General features: G+C 38.5%; 1 protein-coding gene across 5 annotated transcripts in view; it reads left to right on the top strand.

Moving 5' to 3' along the window:
• The window catches only part of LOC122411279 (cyclic nucleotide-gated cation channel alpha-3), a 177,779-nt gene that overhangs the window by 131,677 nt on the left and 25,979 nt on the right, over positions 1-20,123 (top strand). For all 5 annotated transcript variants that reach the window (XM_043419989.1, XM_043419993.1, XM_043419992.1 and 2 more), the window contains 2 exons: positions 370-510; positions 11,828-11,980. In XM_043419989.1, the coding sequence (XP_043275924.1) occupies positions 370-510; positions 11,828-11,980 (294 nt within the window). The remainder of the gene's footprint in view (positions 1-369; positions 511-11,827; positions 11,981-20,123) is intronic.

Consider the following 20,123-nt stretch of genomic DNA (forward strand, 5'->3'; position numbering starts at 1 on the left):
TCTCACGATGGATGCGGATAAAAAATGAATTTTGACGCGCCACTTATTCTAATGCGATTAGCTTGAAGCGATTTCTTGGACGATTGAACTCTCGCAGCTGGAAAACTCGTTTTAATGCTCACCATCGTAATCGTCGTAAAACAAACTATCGGTATTTAACTTTTTTCACGCTAATGGAATCTCGTCACTCGATCCCCCTCGCGCGCAGAGAGGATGGTCAATATTTGGCCGGCAAAGAATCCCTCTCCTTTGGCTCATTCCTTTCGAGAGGATTAATACTTAGCCAGTAAAAAGCGTGCTGGCATCGAGCGATTGAAAAGAGAGTGATTAATGAAGAATTGTCTCCGATTTTTGCTTTCTTTTTTCCAGCTAAACTGGACGGAGTGAAAACATATATGAGAATGAGGCGGGTACCGAATCATCTACAAGTGAAGGTGATCAAGTGGTTCGACTACTTATGGCTGACGCAAAAATGTTCGGACGAGGAGAAAGCTGTGAGCTGTCTTCCCGGTAAGTTTCGCAATCGAACCTTTCATTCGATTTTCGCCATCTTCAACCCCGTCAAATTGATCGGAAAACTTTTTTCTCCTGCATCTCTCTCTTACCGCGTTGAAAAAAATGTTGAAAAGTAAAATTCGTGAAAAGTTTGGAAGGCGAATTTTTTTCGAAGAAAGTACTCGGAGGACTGAGCTACTTTTGAAATGAAATTACCCGACAGACGTTTCAATATTACGAAAAGTTTCCCATCGAACGACGCCCGTTAACGCATCGACGGCGGATTTTTTCCTCCGTATTTTCTCACATGAAAATCGAAATTTCGAAAAGAAGTCAAACCCAACGCGGAGAGCTTATCGCTGTGAGAAAAATGTTCAATAACCATCCAAGTATTTACGGTTTCTCGTAACATTCCGAGCGCGAACGACTTGTACACACGAGAGCTCGAGGCTGTCGGGCATAAAACAGATTCGCGATCGGGCGCGCGAGCAGACCGAGAGTAACTAAATATTGCGCGCAGAGTCGAATCGGTCGTTAAGGGAGAAAAATTCTTAATGTAAATTTCCTTCCTGCGGACGATCCTGAAATTCAGCGTTATATCCAGCAGAATATTTTTCTAGAGTTTATATAAACCCCTCCCTCGCCTTCCGTTCTCCCCCGGTTTCTCCTCTGTCCGACAACTCCAGCGGATATTACTCGAGATCTTTATGTCCTCGGGCACCAGAGCATAAACGCGACCGAGGATAACGAATAAAGATGATATGCAGAAGATCACGAGAGCAGCGCGACGTACGCGCGACGATATCTTCATTCCTTACGAGGACAGTGACCGTAAACCGACAAAAAAATACTCTCGGCATAGGCGAGTCGTGCGGTGAAAATGTCCACTAACGTTATAATAACGAGGGCACTACTTTGACTTTTTTTTCTTTCGCTTGCCCCTTCTTCACATTTTTTATATCATTCCACGACCATTTCTCCTCCCCTCTATGACATCATGTCCTATCAGCGAGGGCAGGCAATTGTCGAGAGGCGTTTTCAAATTTATCGCGGAATTTATTCGTACCTTTTAGTGACTACACGCTTTTGTTTTAGTGACAACACGGAGAAAACGGATTCGTTTTGTGTAGTGTCGGATACATTATTTTTCAGGAATTTTCAAAGTTTCAATCTTTCGTCCCTTCAATTCTAAACAGCTTTGCGTGGATAGCAAAAAGTGATGCACGTCGGAACTATATATTTCGTTTTGCACGTATTGATATGGATTGAGGTCAAAGTATCCCCGGGACGCTTAATGCCTTAAGACACAATATCCTCTATAATTTTATTTAATGATGATTCGTTTTTTTTTTATTGTTTTTATTTATTTATGGCAGGCAGGCAGAACACACACACACACACACACATGCAATAAAAACAAAAATATACACACACACGTTCAAACAAGGTTCCAACTCAGTTTCGTTGGTAGTGATAATAATGATTTCCTTGATTAAGAGGATGGATCAGTTGGTATATCGCAACCGTGAGTGCGAGAGAGATAGTTGCAAATTTCGAAATCGAAATTCTTTGACACAGTTTGACTGATTAAAAAAAGGCTATGTCAGTCGATTTTTGCCATCGTTCTGCGTAGGCTGACAGAGCCTTTTTTTAATCGATCAAACTGTATCAAAGAATTTCGATTTCGAAAGTTCCAAGTGAGGTTAGTCGACTGATCCATACTCTTAACAGAGATAAAAATATCCAAAACATTCGGTCTTACAAATGTAGGATATATTCAAATCGAGCATATTTTTCCTCAGGATATTTTGTCTCAGGATCTTTTTTGACCTTACGACTTCACTGATTAGTGAATAAAATGAATCGTAAATCACACATTTTCACTCTCAGCATAGTAAATTCTCTGATAAATATACACCTAATACGTGTGACATTTTACCATACATATAATTTTTTTCAGGGTTGCTCGAGCATACTTTACCAATATAAACATTTGAAGTGACTGAAAAGATTTTTTACTATGCTTATAGAGAAAAATAAGACTCTTGAGTCTTTCGAGTAAAAAGTATTGGTATCGGTCTTTTCACTATGGTGGATAGAGCAATTCTTATTACTGCTCTTCGAATTAATGCTGCAATCCGCAGTGTGTACTGTCCCCGAGATACAATATTCCTCGTACTTTATTCCTCTAGAATTTTCGGCCTCGTTTTCTCCGTGTATCAATTCAGAGGTACGTAAACGAAAATTTTTCTCTCGAATTGAGTATTCCCTTGAGAATTCCTCGAGAGTTTATCCTCCAGTGATTTTTCCCTAATCTCAAACGTTTCCTATACCACTTTGCGAAGATGCGAATATTTTACGAACTCGTATCGAGGCTTGTCCGCCGGGCTGTATGCGGGTCCGATCAGCCACGGTTTCGCTACAATGCTCTTTGATGTCGTGACTGATTCCGAAACGAAGGATTCTCGAAGCTTGAGAGCTCGATACCGGAGAATAAAAGAAGTTGAATAAAGTCTTGCCAACATTGAGAAACAGAGCTGAAGAGAGATATTTCAGTGCTCGAAAGGCACGATTCCAAAAATCTAATACAGGAAATGAAATTTATGTAAATTTGAGACAGTTAAATAAAAGGATATCACCAGTTGCGTACACCGCCGAATCTTTGACGTGAAAGTAATAAAAAAAAAAAAAAAAGAAACGTTCCATGGCTAAAAGTTTGAAACCGTAGCACAGGAGTATTAAGGGGCCGAAAGTTTTGCCTTCACTTGCGGCGGGCTAAAAGCCTCAAAAAGATTTTCTCCCGTTTATATATACGAGGTATACTACGCACTTAAAGCTGTCCCTTTATTCTTTGTGACGAGAGTTCACGTGGTGAAGCTTACGCGCCTTGAGTGAAAAGACTGCGAGGAAAATCTTGCAGGATACGGTATAAAGTTCACTATAGAACTTGGGCTTATGTACGTCGGCAAGCTGTACCGAGATATAAACTACGGTTGAACCTCGTTACAGTCTTGAAGTTCAAAGTATATATCGACTGTCATGAGGCGGGTTCAAACGCCCTTGGAAATACATACGCCTGTATTTGAACTGTACAACGAGAGTTAACCTTCTTTTTCCTCTTATTTCCGGTCTTTCTTTACATCGCAAGAGCCCTTAGAACTGCTCGTACTTTGTTGAATCGTACTTCGCGAAATTCGACGTCGAAAACATGCTCGATGGATCCATCACTCAACGGAGAGTCTGTGCTTATATTTTTTTTAGGATAGTCAAGTTTTGGGGGGTCGAAAACCGTTGGATTATCGGTGATGTTGCTGCCAATCGGAGCTCATCGATGTGGGGAAAGTTCGGTTTGATATTTCCTTGGGATCTGGTTCATGAAAATACCAAAATTCAACTTTTTTCTCATGATAAAGTATCTCGAAATGTGCTGGAAAGGATCGATTAATATTTTTTGCCTCAAACTCCTTTTTTGAAGTCGAACTTCAGAAAATATGCTTCCATATTTTCGACAATTTTCATTACATTCATTTCTTATTTATTATTAATTTTGTTTTCGGTAGACACCACACTCGTGCAAATTTGCACCCGCACGAAAATTTCAAGTGTCTAAAACTTCAAAATTCCTTTTTTCAATATCCCCATTTTTCTATAACAAAACTGTAGTTTTCGATTTTTTTAACGATCCTAATCGATTACGAAGAAATCGTTACCCCTAAAAAGTCTCGTTGTAAGATCAATTCCATAAATTCATGGATGAGATAAAAACGTTTTGAAAAGTCCAAGTGCAAATTAGCACCACTCTGGTGAGTGTGTGACCTCAAAGGGAGTGTGGTGTCTACCGCTCAAGTATTAATCTCAAGCACCGAAAACACGTTCAACTCCAACCTTCGTTAACGCGATCCCTGAAATTCAAAACACGTCAAAAATCAAGGGAAAGTTTCCTCGCAGCGAAAAGTTCAACCGACAATTGGTTCTCACTTCCTCAAAAAAAATAAAGCAAGAGCTCTGCCTAAAAATAATAATTCTCCAGAAAGTAATGGCTTGATATTAAAAAAGAAAAGGGACGAAAAAATATCAAGAAAATAAAAAAGATAATGAAGAAAGTACGTTACAAGTATGGTATTGAGGTCTCGCATGGAGACAGAGAGAAATCGGTTTAAGCGAGGCTGAGGAAATAAAATGCGGTGGGGATCTGGTGCACGAGAAATATGATATACATAGGAAATAAGGTGCATCGAGGGTATTCTGCAATACTCGAGAGCCGGTAAGAAGAGGATGGGGTGTGTGCTTGAAAGGAAAATCAGATCGCACTCTGCATGCAGATATAGATATCGATGGGGTTTAGAAGTGAGAAGGGCGTAAGGAAGATATTCAATCATCGGTCCGATGCTGCTCTGATATTGAACTGTCGACGTATAAACGTGTGTACAGTCGCGGACCGACGGAAGCTTGCTTGAAAAGCCGGCAAAAATTCACCAGGGAAAAGAGAATGAGGGAGCGGATTGAGTGCCGTATGAGAGACCCCTCACAGCGACGACGACTACTTGTACGTACGAAGAATAAAACGTGGAACCGGCAGAATATTTCAATAAAATCTGTGCGCCGCGGACGAAGTGGGAGGGGATCGGAGGGAGCGATAAGAGCTGGAGATCCTTCTGAGAAAAACTGTGATCGACTTTCATTCGATATTCGCTCATGGACGCTCAATATCGATCTGTCTTGCACCGGAAGCTCTTTCTCTCTCTCTCTCTCTCTTTCTCCAATCGTCCCACACTTTCTCATTCCCTGTATTATTTTTCGTTCTGTTTTTCTTCGTTTTTTCAGACTCCTTCTCTTTTTCTCTCTTGAGATATATTTGAAGCATACACTGAGGAAATTGGTGCAAACTTTGCAAATAAGACATTACACGAACAATGGGGCTGCAGCTCCTTCATTTTTCGCTCCAATTTATTCAGGCTCGTTGACTAATCTGCATTTTCCAATTAAACAACGTCTCGTATAGATCGCACGTTCTAATTGTTTTATTCCCTCTCTGTTGGCTTCGTGCTCATTATCGTAGTTTTCTCGTCGTCGTGAAATTATTGAGTTCACGGTTGCAAAAATTCGGCAATACAGTGGCTTTAATTTTCTGATAATTAGTCCCTTAATAGCCCCCTTCGAGACTCGTGATTCGAACGAAAGCTCAGCACTTTTTATTACCCGGTTTCATCGTTCGTTTCTAAGATTTCAATGCGGAGAAGATTTATAAATCATGCGGAGAAAGTGGACGTGAAAAAAGGAACCTTGACCGTCTTGTCTCCTGAGCACTTTATTGGTCAGCGATGGTAAAAGCTTCGACTCTTTAAAACTATTAGAAAAAACGCATTTTCTCAATTTTTTCACGGATTCGTTCAGTTTTTTAACTTTATGGTAAATATTTACAATACTCATTTTTGCTAAAAATGATTCTACATTTTTTTTCAGCGTTATTATCAATAAAAAATTTTATGGGGGTTCATTTTAGAGAGGGAAAAGGTACAAAAATAAAAAAAAAAAACAGATTTTTTAAAAAATCCGAATGAAATTTCAGTCTCTTCGCTATCGCCATCAATGAAAAATGGTCCCAGCATTTTTGGCAACGTATAATATTGATAAAAAATTATATTACGATGAATTTTAAGAATGGGGAAGGTAAAAAAAAACAATTTTGTTTCTATAAGCGAAATTTCAATTTCTTAGCTACTGTAATCATTCATTCTTTCAGTATTCATCGCTCCAAACTCATTCAATCCCTTATCTTTAACATACAGAAGTATTTGGGTGGGTCTGAAACATCTTTCGATGTGTGTGCGATTCGTGATTTTTTTCAAATTAAACAAGAAAATTTTTAATAAAATTTCTACTTTCCCCCTCCCTAAAATTAATCGCGGTATCATTTCTTATCAGTGATAATGCTGCAAAAATAATTCAACACGCTTCTTAGCAAAAATAAGTATTATAAATATTTACCAATTTTATTAATTAACAAATTCAGAGTTAAAATTCATTTCATTCTTTTCGTCCTTACACAAAGTAATCCCCAAAGTGGAAACTCCGCGGCTTCGTTAGTTGGGCAAACGGAAAGTAAAAAATAATGGGAGGAGAGTTACGAAAACAAAAAAATGAAACCGAAATAAAAGCTTTCAGCGGATTCAAACTTTTTGAGAGTCCGCGAGAAAACCGAGAAACCTCCGCTGGTTCAGGTTCCACCGTACCACAAATAAAGAGCCAAATGCGGGCGTAAAATTTGAATGGATTTTTCAAAAATAGAAATCCTCGTCGGATGACGTTGCGAATGAGCGGTACGTGTCCACGCACATATTCCGTTCGGGTTTCAACATCCGGTTGTTTACCGCGCTCGTTTGTTACCTCCGTCCCATCTCTCTTTGCGTCATCTCCCTTTCTACGTGTACAAACAATGTTTGAGTGCAGCCAAGTGCTATTTACGTTAAAAATGTTTGTTTGACGGAATCGGGATTTTTCCTAGCCGTGCAACGAGCTTCCTGCACATCCCAGCAAATTTGCAAACAGATTTGAGCAAAGAGATTGAAAACGATTTCGTACAGGGAATTTTCATGTACGACGACGAAAGGAAGCTTCCGACGGAGAGAGAGAGAGAGAAAAGTGTCGATGGAATTGTGACAAGAAATTAGTGAAACTTAAAGAAAAAATGTGAACGCGGTTTTGCCAGCGACTGTAAATTTCACTGTTGAAATTTTCCGATCCGATTCTACGGACGATGGAAAATGGATTCTTCTCACTGTGTCAATAGACCAAATGCTTTTGTGCTTTATCAACTCATCGATTGCTTGAAAGCTATCAGTGGATTCTCATCAGGAATAAAACGCACGCGTTGATAAATCATCGTTGAATGAAACTTTGCGAAGGCTTACAAATCGGTAACACCAATTACGAGAGAGATCGGAGACGATAATGAATAATGCTCAGACTCAATTTCCCTCGACGTCTCATTCTCATTCGGCGCCCTCTAAACCCCTACGAGATGAACTTCCCATCCATCCAAGGAGAAAGCTTGTCTCGTTACTCGAACGCTGCACTTAAGCTTCGGGAATATAGACACCAGCGGAGAATTACACGAGACTAATACGAAGAGACGGAGTGAAAAATCGAAGCACCGAATCGCTCGAGAAATAATTGAATTCGCGAGTCTGTGGCGAATTGAAAAAAACTCAATCCCAGGGTCCAACAGCATTTCCAGTCGAGTGTCTTCAAAACATTATTGAAGATCTCTAGAATTACGGATTCAAAATTCTGATGCTCTACGAACGATATCTGTGATGCTCCAAAACGCATCATGGACGGTTTGCAAACGTTAGAGTTGCCAGACCAGCTACATTTTCGAAATACATTCATTATAAGTTGGAGGTGAATCAGTCAATGATTTTTATGGCATGATGATTATTCAGATTGAACAATATTCTTCATGAAAGATCCACAAAGAACCAATGAATTCAGCATCCAACGATGTTAAATTCTTACCAAAATGTCATAAGAATTCATCAGTATTTTCCAACCGATTTAATTGCACGACGTTGTTGGCAAAAACGATGCTCACAAACCCAATTTCATATCGACAAGTTTAGAGGACAAATCTGTGCAACAGTTTTTTTCTGCAGTTTGTGCATGTTTGAAGAAAGTTAATGTAGTTACTACATTTAGATTGGCAATATTGGAAAAAAAAAACTAAAGAAAATTCAAATGTTTTCAGTAATTTTTCTGTTCTTATTAATTGTGTGTGTGCGTGTGTTTTGTTAACCTCAAGAGAAGAACCATCAGTTGTAATGAATCGAGAAAATAAAATAACAGTTGTTTCATCTTGAAGTTTTTCGAAGTTATATTTGATTAAATGTTCTCGAGATCAGTGATTTGTCATCAGGATCGCGATTGTCAGAACTATTTGTTTACAAGATTACATATTTGTGCAGCTACAATTCTGGCACGATGATTGTACGTCGAGCCTTCAGGAGAGTTCGTTTCACTCGTCAAACATTTCATTGATATTCAACTGAGTCAACTGAATCTTCTGGTCCAAAGTTCTGGTCCGAGTTCTGTTGCATCTGAGACTAGAACATTTCATTTCGTTACTCAAGTAGTCTGGGTAATTTGCGTTCGTAAATCTTTTTTCATTTATGAGCCGACTACTCGAAGTGACAAAAATTAAGTTGAAAATTCGATACGAAATAATGGGAAAATTGCTTTACACAAGCCTCTTAAGGGGTCATATACGCTTGTGTAAGCACTTGATAGCTCAACTCTTCCAATGAATCTTTTATTGATTTCTTATTCTACTCGTCATTAAGATTTTTGTTAATTCTGTTTGTTTTACCGAACCAGAAACTCGAAAAGCTTCTGCAACTAGAAAAGCTTCTGAATCGCAAAGAATTTCGCGAATCGTCAACCGTTTCGTTATTAAATTTTCATTGGGTCAATAAAGTGTGCTGCAATATATCAATAAACCTTCGATCAATTTGATTAATGCACTGCACTTTGTGTCCACATATATTTTGCAAATGAATTGCACTCGTCTGATTATCGGTTGGAATCGAGACGTATTTTTGCATTGAAATAATAAAAAAAAAAAAAACATTTTTTGTTTAAGACACGAAAACGACGAAATTACAGAGCACCGACGAACTCGACTTCCCATTGAAAATCGTAAAGCTGGTGATCATTACGCATTGTTTCACGAATAATTAATTGGTAGGACGAGACGCGATCGTTAAAACGTCGTGACTTTGTCGTCGATTCTCCCTGCATCGCGTGCATTGTCCTCGCTCACTCCCAAAGCATTATCAACTTCGACTACGTTAGAGCTAAGTGATTCGCCCTTGTGGATCCTCAACAATAGGAAATTTTCTTGCAAAACGAGTTTCCCGAGCGTGACGATTTCTCAGCAATTGAGACCCGTGAATATAGTTTTCGAGTATATATATATTTGTCAACGATTACAAACTTATTAACAAAATCTTCGATAACGAGCTTTCTCAAAGGAATCGAGTAAGAAGTTCTTAAAATAGAAAACACCAAAAGTATTGGAAATTTGACGGAGATAAAAATGAATAATCTTTTCAAGACGAATTTCGAGTTATTTATTCAAAACGTTCCACTTCACGGCCAACTTTCGTGATCTCGAGAAACAGTAAAACTTACATTGAACAAAGAATTCGCATTGGACGAAGTTAAACGCGGATCGATAGCGAGCTGAGAAACAAATGGGAGCCTGAAAACTTGCGAGAATAACGATGCTCCGCAAGAGCATTCGGATATTTCTGAGCGAATAAAACCTCGAAGATTTCGCAATGTGTATTTGCAGAGCGGTGTATTCAGTAGCAAGATCGTACACTGTGTATATACGAAAAGTAAAGGATATCGAGAAATATAAGAGAAAACGAGAATGGGAATGAGGACAATAAGCGATGCACAGCGAGCTCGATTTCCAGGCAATCGCTATTGTTCAACAACATTGACGATACACATTATTATTTGCTCTGGGAGGGTTGAAAGTTTGGCAAGAGGGAGGAGAGGAGCGTCGTTCCTCGAAACTTTCAAACTGTTTTGAAACGAGAATAACCGATATGTACACCCGAAATTGCCAATGTATATTCACGAGTAGAGAATGATTATTCTCCGCAGAATAAACCTGTCGGATGGAATTGCAAATATTTAGAATTTATATATCGATTATAAGCCCTAATTACAATTCAGCTTTGAGTCAGTTTCTTCCGATTACTCAAATATCGGAATATCCATTTATTTATTTACATTATTCGGATCGGTGGTTTGTGGCTAATGGCGAGAAGTAGAATCAAAACGAAAATTCGAGTTTGAAATCACAGTTTTGCGGGACATATTCAAACTCGATTATTTCATTTCCGTTTCTTTTGGGGTGTGCTCAAGGTGTTCTTTTCACGAACCCGAATATTCTAGAAATAACTGATTTTTAATGACAGTTAAGCAAAAGTGCATGCGAATAGATTGGCGAAATTTCAGCTCAGCTTATCGAACATTTAAGGAAGTACACGCGAATCTAATGTAAATCGAAAATTCCAACATTTAGAGTTGAAATTTGGAAATATGCTAGAAATTTACTTTTATCTTTTTTAAAGTTTATACACAGACTCTTAAGGTATTCAGTGAAATAGGATCCTCCCAACTTTAACGAGTCAAAAACGAGAATCAGAAAATATCATGTTTTTAGATATCAATGATATCTTGGGAAAGTCTGGTTACCGGTGAAAATCACTTGGGAATGGAAAAAGAAAAACACTTATGAGGTTAACGAGTTATGACGACATAAACGGTGGAAGGTTTGATAAAACCATGAGCCAGCTGGTTTAAAATGCAGATATGCACACGCATGAGAATAGAAAATGGCTGTTGTCACATTTTGCTTGACGATTCAACTACGAAAGTCTTTTAACCGCTATCATTATATTAAAAATGGATCAATCTCAACAAATAAGTTACACATAATTTTAATAAATGCGAGAATAAATTTTAATCGTTTCTTTGATCATCAAAGGAACAAAAAAGTTCAGTTGTTTTTTTAAATCACTAGTAACGAATGATCCTCCTTAAGGAGTTTCGGCACAGGCGATGCAATGTTGCCATGCTAATCCATGCTAAAAACATAAAAAATTTCAAAAAGTTCAGAATTTTATAAAATTTGGTGAACATATTCTTTAGTGCCAAATTTGACGATACAATTTTTTTAAGATTTTTCTTCTACACAGTTATCGAGTAATTGATCACTAAAGTTCACGTGTATAAGCATAGCGTTTCCATATATATAGGTATACATTCCGGGCATAAGAAATCTGCTTTAATGCGTAATTACTCGATAACTGAGTAGAAGAAAATTTTGAAAAAATTTGTGTTTTCGCACTTGACGTTGAAGAACATTATCACCAAATTTGATCAATTTCTTAATATTCAGACTTCTGTACCGAAGCTCCTTAATAAATAATGAAAATTCGAAAAATCGTAAAATTTATACGAGACCTTATGAAAATTTCTATTTTAAGCATTCTACCGAATGCTTAAGCAGAAGCTTTTCCTATGTAACCGAGACTTCTCGCAGAGATTAGGAATCAGTCGAAATTGCGATTGCCCCAATTAGCGCCACCAAAAAATACGCTCATGCGAAAGGAATAGCTTAAAAATTCTTCATCGCTTGTATGAGAAAAAAAAGAGGAATAAAGTGAATAAAGCGAGGTCATTGCCGGACAGAAAATCCGAAAAAAGCCGTGAATTATGAAGCGATTAACCGTGTTGAATTTTCATGATATTCCAGATAAGCTGAAAGCCGAGATTGCAATAAACGTTCATCTGGACACGCTGAGGAGAGTCGAGATATTTCAGAACACCGAAGCTGGTTTCCTGTGCGAGCTCGTCCTCAGACTACGACCGGTGCTCTTCTCACCCGGCGACTATATTTGTCGGAAAGGTAAATAAGCGAGAGAGAGAGAGAGAGACTCTGAAACTGAGGGCCTGAGGCTTGGCAGGGGCGACCGAGGGCCAGGGCTCAAAGCTCGTCCAAAAAAAAATAATAATAAATATGATGGGTACGTGCGATGGAAGGTTCGACTGGAGAAAAGTCTCTCCGCGCCCTCTTTGGAGCATGTGGAAGGAGCGCGGAGCAGTAGCTTCCGCTTCCAAGATAGGAACTTAGGTGTGGGACTGGATTCGTGCCAAGAAGAGAGTCGCATGAGAAAATAGCAGCGCGTTTCCCTCGGCCAAAAAGTGATTGCCCCAACGGGACGTGCGAGCGGCCACGGGCCAAAAGACCTCATTTTTTCACCGTCCTGCTCCTGTTTCTTCCTCTTTTTATCTTCCTCATACTTTCCGTACGAGCTGAATGCCTCGTATAGAACCGTCGAACGCACTGGCCCGTTAAATGAAAAAAAAATCGTGTCTCCTGCGAGCTTATCACTTACCTCCGTCTTCCACCAACCGCTTTTTTTCCTTTCGTTTCCTTGTTCTACGAACGTTCAGGCTGCGCACGGGGGAGCGGATTTTCTCGCCTTGCTGGAACACGAACAATTGAGCAATCTGCTGAAAAGACTACGAGAATTATTTCTCAATATTTTTTCCACCGACCTCTCAACCTCGGATTTTCGAGATTAGAAAATCATCGAATGTGAACGTGCTCGTTCTCGCAGCTTTGACAGAGAGTTGACTGTAGCTGAAGATAAAATGCGATTGCAATCACGGTTGATATTCGTCTTCATTAGAATTCTCGTTTTCCTCAAATTTTCATTAAAAATATCATTTTCCCTCGAACATCGGAATTCTAATATTTTTCTTAAGGTTTTATTATTGGGGTGGAAAAATTTCTAATTTCCGGGGTCAAGAAGATTTATTCTGCAACTAATTATATCAGTGACAAGAAAAATACCAGAGAAAATGAGTATTTTTCGTGATTCTTAATCAAGGAATCACATCGAAACGAGCCGTTTTAAAAATCAACGAAATTTTGACGTTTAACTATAATTGTTGCAGCACTTTTTCCCTTGGAGTTGCAGCTCTGACCAATGGTTTTTCCATATCGTTATTTAATCTCGATTATCCGACGTTCGAGAGTCTTCCACCTCGACTACTAATTAACGAAAAAATGTAGAATCATGGTACAAGAAATGTTGAATAAACGGAGGATGAGTCGTAACGAGATAAGGCGGGGGGGGGGGGGGGCGGGGGCTCGATAAAAGTCACGAATGCGAAATATCTCACGGGATAGAATCTAATGGAGGATAAAAAATTGATATGCTAATTTATACATAGCTTTCATTTGCGGATTACGTTGTTATCGATTCAAGAGACGATCTGAATATTACATTCCATTAGAATACGGACGGTAATGAGATTGAATGAAAATCGAAAAATTAATCGAAGCATCGTTCGAATAAAGGTCAACCATTAAATGAAAAAATGGCCCATTCGCAATTGCGTTAACTCTAATAATATTGACTTGTTTCTAAAAGTATTTTCAAAAATCATTAGAACGAACGGTATTGGAATTTGACATGGAGGCGTGACCTGAATTTAATATGGCGCAGACGGGCGTGCAATCGCCTAGACAAGTCCGTGTGTAGTATAGGCTCACCGTGTAAATACAGCATTAGTTATAAATGTTAAGGATAGATAATGGTAGTTTTAACAATAAGTGATATTCGCTGATGGTCCGGGTTCAACTCCTAATCATCAAATCTTTATTTTTTATTTTTTATTTTTTTTTTTTTTAGATTCTTCGCGAGGTGTAAACATATCGACCTCCATTTTTTGTTTGACGTGATTTTCTTGATTTTTTTTGACAAGAAAATAAATGTTTATTGAAAAACTGAACGACGTTCAATAGTACATTCGTGTATACTTGTACAATTTTTGTTCATCAAAAGATTTCTCAAAGTGACACAACTCCAGATGGATTCCAGCAGCACATTTTTTTGAGCATCAATTGCAGTGGACATGGTAACGGATAAACTATCGATCCAATCCATACCAAATTTATACCACTTATTTATTATAATAATAGCTTGGGCCTGGACGTAAAAATGTTGATTTAAAAAAAAAAATAGCGAGAGTTTTAACAAAAAATTCATTTTTTGTGGTGCTAAATTTTCGGTTTTTCGTTGCGATTTTTTTGCCAACGAAATACAAAATCCTTCGTCCAGGCTCTAGCTATTATTGTAATAAATAAGTGGTACAAATTTGGTATGGATCGGATTAATAGCTTTAGAGTAATCGTCTCCACAGCAAAGGTATTTTTCAAAAAATAAATTTGATGAGAATATTCTTCAGAGATTTGACTTGAAGAATATGTAATAAAAAAATTTTCCATTTTTCCGCCCATCTCAAGTGTACATAAGCCCTTAATTTTCTACAAAAACACTAATATTAATTACCACGTTTCGATGAGCGACGCACCCCGGTTATAGTTTGAAAATTCAACACCAGATGTCTCACAAATTCTTCAGATCCCAATAAAAGTTGGAAACAATCTTGTCGTAAGAAAGTTAAAATTGACAGGAAAGCTTGACTATCGAGTTAGAGTAAGAGTAGAAAAAATTCGATTTTGGTGAAGATATATCGATGATCGAAAAGCCTTGACACTGACAAATGAACGAAGATTTTTTAGTTCAATTCCAATAATGAAAAATTCGACTCCAGGCCAGAAGCAGGGTGTCACGTCAAAATAACACTGCGACAAAATAACACACGACAAAATAACTGGACAAAATAACATTCGTCAAAATAACATAACGACAAAATAACGTTCGTCACAATAACATGAAGACAAAATAACATACGATAAAATAACACAAATGATACAAAAAAAAAACACATTTCACAAAATTAGGTGAAAAATATTGGAATTAGATGATATTGATAATATATACTCAAAAAACCTCAAAATCAACTCAAAATACAATTATAACGTTGGCTCCATCACAGAGAAGTATTAGATTTTAAGATTGTGAGCTATTCCTTTTAAATAATCGATGTAATCAAAATTCGGCTTGTAATCTTCAACACATCTCTGTAGCCTTGTGTCGAGATCGCGGTATGTTTTCCTTTTATTTGTTGTTATGATTCGATGAGCCTCATCTTGCTCCCACATGAATTCGGTAGTTGCTTGTTCATTCTTCAAGGCGTTGATGAATTTCCCCATTTGCACGTGAGTTCTCGTGACTCGGTCATTAAAGGCGTTATGCCAGCCTTCTACAGAATTGTTAGTGCGCGGTTCGTTGTTTTTAACCTATTAAATATATTATATATTAGACATATTAAAATATATATATATATGAGTGTTATTTTGTCGTGTGTTATTCTGTCGTGTGTTATTTTGTCTTCGTGTTATTCTGTCGTGTGTTATTTTGACATGTAACCAGAAGCAGTGACGCGAATTTGGTAGAGCAGCGGGCATAGCATTGTCATAAGTGTTGGGAGGCTCGATAAAGTTGAAAACTGCAATGTCATGCTTCAGAAGTATTAGTAACGCGCGAAAAATGCTGGCAATGTGCCCAGAGAGCTCGTACCTCCCGGTCCTTTCGTGTCGCACGAGAATAAATCGTCGATTATAAATCGTTTGTCGTTATAGTGTTTTATACCAACGGCTAACGGCCAACGGCTACGATAAAGACATTAAACGTTCACACGTATATCTCGTGGCCGCGTTTATATAAATGTGTGCGATATGGTGAAAGCCATCGCGAATCGGTAGTTCGTATCATCGAATCAGAGCCACGCGCGCCATCGCTATCATCCCTCCGAAATAATCGAGAAGCGAACAATCGACACGGAGCCCAGGATCAAGTTTTGCAATCGAATTCCACCAGGATTCACTTAATTGCTCGTGTCTGCGATCCCGATGCCCGATATCCCATCGGATTAAGACCATTTCTATAATTTTATTATCCATGTGCACCAAAACGCTGCTGGTTCCGCTGGTTCGCTTATCTTTCGTAATAATCTCGCACGACTTGTGTACACGGGAGGAGTGAGCCTTCGAGAGATTCGGAGAAATCACGTATTCGCCTATTCGTGGTGGGAGTCGTATGGGCCAACTTATCTTTCAGATTGTTGCACTCAGCATGCTGCAACTTATTAGGGCTGACTGCGCTCGTACCTTTCCACTGAATTTCCTCAATTCGTAGATTTTTTCATTTCTCTTTTCTTCCTTCCCGCTTTTCGGGGGATTTCACATATTTTTTGCACTATCTCGCGCACTGTGGCGGGGGGGTGACTTTTCGTCAGTTATTTGCTTCGAAATTTTTTTCGATTCGGTAATAAAAATTTGTAAAGGTTCTTCTTGAGAAAGGGATCTTCGTGATGGAGAAAAACGACGGGGTTTGGCACGATGCTTATGGAACATTTGCATTGTTTCGAGAGTCCGAGGAGAATCCTCTTTCCTCTGGCAACTCCCTGGCTCAATATCCGGATATTCAAACAACCCGAAATTCCAAACGATCATAACTTCCGGACGAATTGTGATGCGGGAATTTAACGGGAGGGTTTTCAAGCGGATTTTGATAGTCGGTCGAGTTTATGTGGCAATTGGGATCGCTGCTGCCCGAAAAAAGGTCTGGGAATGGGAGGATAAAAAACACAGAAGATGACATCGGAAAAGTGAAGAAAAATGAACTCCTCGGTCGGGAGAAATTAAAATTCGATTAGAAAAAAAGCCAAAAATCTCACGAATTTCGAGCTGAAATAAGAGCTCAAGTTTCGAGATAAACAAACCGAAATGAAAGCATATTTCGGTACGAAGTCGGGATAACGAAAAAAATGAAAAGCCTGCGGACAGGGAAGTTGGCGAGTACATAAAATGGAGAAGAGACCGGATACGCAGCAGTTGGAGAATAGCTCAAATTTGCTGCTCCTAAAATCTCGTGTGCGCATAAATTTTCGCATGCCCCAACGCGAAATTTGATTTCACGGGACGTTAATTTAATGGTAATTGAATGTCCACTCTTGGTCGGCCCTTCGTCGCCCTTGCGATCCCAACACACAGCCGAGACTGCTTACCACACGGTACATAATTATATACGGCTGTATTATTGTTCGCTACGTACACTGAGCAACGTACACACAAGCGCACGCGAAGCCACATTGTATTTTACACCGTCGGTGCGTTCCCCTCGAAATCTTCTCCCTTCCAATGTCCGCGCAGCCACGTTCCAGGCAATAATTACAAAGAAAGACTCCAAAATAGTAAAATAAAAGAAATACAAGCTGAGCTATAAAAACCTGTCGAAATGAAAGGGGAACGAAAAACAGAGCGAAACGATATCGGCTAGTGACGTTCTTAATAAAATATTGAACAATCCTCAATTCCGTCTGACTCTCATTCAACAAAAAGTCTTTCAAAAAACCATTTTTCTTATTTATAAATTTTCAAATTAAAAAAAAACTGCAAAACTTCTCCAATAAAGAAAATAGAAGTAAACTTTAACCCTTAATGATCGTACGGGGTGAATTTCACCCCAGCCGTTTTTCGACCGACGATACTTAAGGAGTTTCGGTACAAAAGTCAAAATATTAAGAAATTGATCAAATTTGGTGATAATGTTCTTCAACGTCAAGTGCGAAAACACAAATTTTTTCAAAATTTTCTTCTACTTAGTTATCGAGTAATTACGCATTAAAGCAGATTTCTTATGCCCGGAATGTATACCTATATATATGGAAACGCTATGCTTATACACGTAAACTTTAGTGATCAATTACTCGATAACTGTGTAGAAGAAAAATCTTAAAAAATTTGTATTGTCAAATTTGGCACTAAAGAATATGTTCACCAAATTTTATAAAATTCTAAACTTTTTGAAATTTTTTATGTTTTTAGCATGGTTTAGCATGGCAACATTGTATCGCCTGTACCGAAACTCCTTAATTGAAATTTTGAGAAAATGGGACTAACGACACCCTCTGTCGGTAATTTGAATCTTCTAGTAGAGAGCCTCGTCGTTATTATTTGGAAGGACCCGTTAGTTCAGTTTTGAAAACCGTAGTAGAAAAGAGACCTTGTAAAAATCTGGGGTGCCTACAACCCCGTGTGACTAAAGTGTAAAAAAAAAGTTTCTACTTTTTTGCGATATTCTGCTATAGTAGGTAAAAAAAAGTTATTCCGAAGTCGAGAATTTTTTGTTTTTAATTACTTACTAAATTATAAAATCGCAAGATGACGTATAATCTGAGATCTGAGATAGGCACCGCGCTTACATCTGCGTCGATCGCAGTTTCGGGAGTGAAAAAATTCACGAGCCTTCGGAAAAGAAAAAAATTCGCGCGTATCATTTTTTCTGAAGAAACGGACACTTGAGATTTGGAACGGTCGCAAATTTAACCATTCCCACCTGAAAGCATGATATTTCAGGCTCAAGAACGATTAGATTTTTTTTAAATTGAAAATTACAATTTCTACATAATTTTTTGTAACAAAAACTATATCTGCATTTCTTTCGACATTTTTTTAATGTTAAAAACTGCACGAATAAAATAAAACCGTCACAATCGTTTCTCAAGGGTTGAAAATACATTGTAGAATTTTAATTTTTTTGCTCGAGAAGCGATCAGAATGAAAACCCGAGATAAAGTGCATTCTTTTTTCAAATTTTCGAAACATCGAAATTCGTGGCTTCGAAGTACAAATAGTAAACTCGTAATGCGCTCAGGCGGCTGAGAATTAACTCGGTGTGTACACACCGGCGAGTAAAATCGCTCGTAGCCCCCCCCCCCGTACGAGGTCTAGAAAGTGGTGAGAAAATAGAATTGGTCTCAACCATTGGAACGGAGTGGTACGAAACGCTGCTCCCGAATCCTCCAGGCTCGTTCTCCCTCGCTTTACAAACTGAGCAATCGACCGGATGTGTAAATCGCACCTCCCATATCATGTGGTCCTTTCGTCGATATAACGCACGTGCGCATACAGACTTACACTTGTGCAGGATGTAGAGCCTCGAACAAGTCGATAACGATGCGCCTGATTACCATATCGAGCAGATCACTGCTCTCTCGCTCGCTCTCTCCTTCTGTACTAATTCTCGTACCTCTGAGCTGGACAGTAGTTGGAGCAGTCATTGGTCAGACAGCGATCCATAGCGTGAAATTCGAGTTGCGAAATTTTTTTTGTAAAATTCAATGACTTTGTGTCAATTATTGGGCTAATTGATGCGGATATGGGATCGAGGTGTATCGATCACTCCACGCTCGTGAGAGCAACGATGCTTGGTGCGTCGATGAGGATATTAAAATCAACTGCGAATGACCGCACAAAATTCGGGTTTTAATGGGGCAAGTTCAAAATATTCAATCCCTCCAAATTGTAACGGAGGTTTGAACCGAAATTTTTAAGAATTCGTGAGAAAGTGGAAAATAGTTAATGAAAATGGCTCGTTGGGAGATCGTGATGAAGTTGAACGAAATCGGTCAACGAACTTATCGATTTTCGAGGACGAGAAGAGTGATCGATCCAATATTTTTTTATGTCGAATATCGAGTGATTCGATCTATACAACTAAATCGTTGAAATTCTTTGTGCATGATCAATTTGCATTCGCATTATTTTCAGCTGCTTTAATCTAACGACTGTTCGTATTTCAATTATGAAGTTGACTCAACAGCAATCGTTTGGTCGAATAAAATGAATCGGTTAATTCAAACGACTTTTTTTGCATTAACATCAATTCGTTCGATGCATAAATCGCTTCAGAATTGAAAGAAAAACACTTTCTCATCTCAAGAATGATTGGAAGGAGGTTTAAACGAAATTTTTATTCGACCCGCAGAGACCACACTGGTGCAAATTTGCACCCACGAGAATTTCATGCGTCCGAAACTTCAAAATTCCTTTCTTCAATTTGCCCATTTTTCTATGATAAAACTTGATTTTTCAATTTTTTTAACGATCATAATCGATTACGAAGGAATCGTTACCCTTAAAAATTTTCGTAACATTAATTCCGTACATTCATGGATGAAATAAAAACGCTTTGAAAAGTCCAAGTGCAAATTTGCACGAGCCTGGTTAAATAAAACAGTTTCTCCACTCGATATTTGAAAAATGCGAACTGCCACTGAGCAATTAATGT

Source organism: Venturia canescens, chromosome 5, assembly GCF_019457755.1.
Source record: "Venturia canescens isolate UGA chromosome 5, ASM1945775v1, whole genome shotgun sequence".
NCBI lineage: Eukaryota > Metazoa > Arthropoda > Insecta > Hymenoptera > Ichneumonidae > Venturia > Venturia canescens.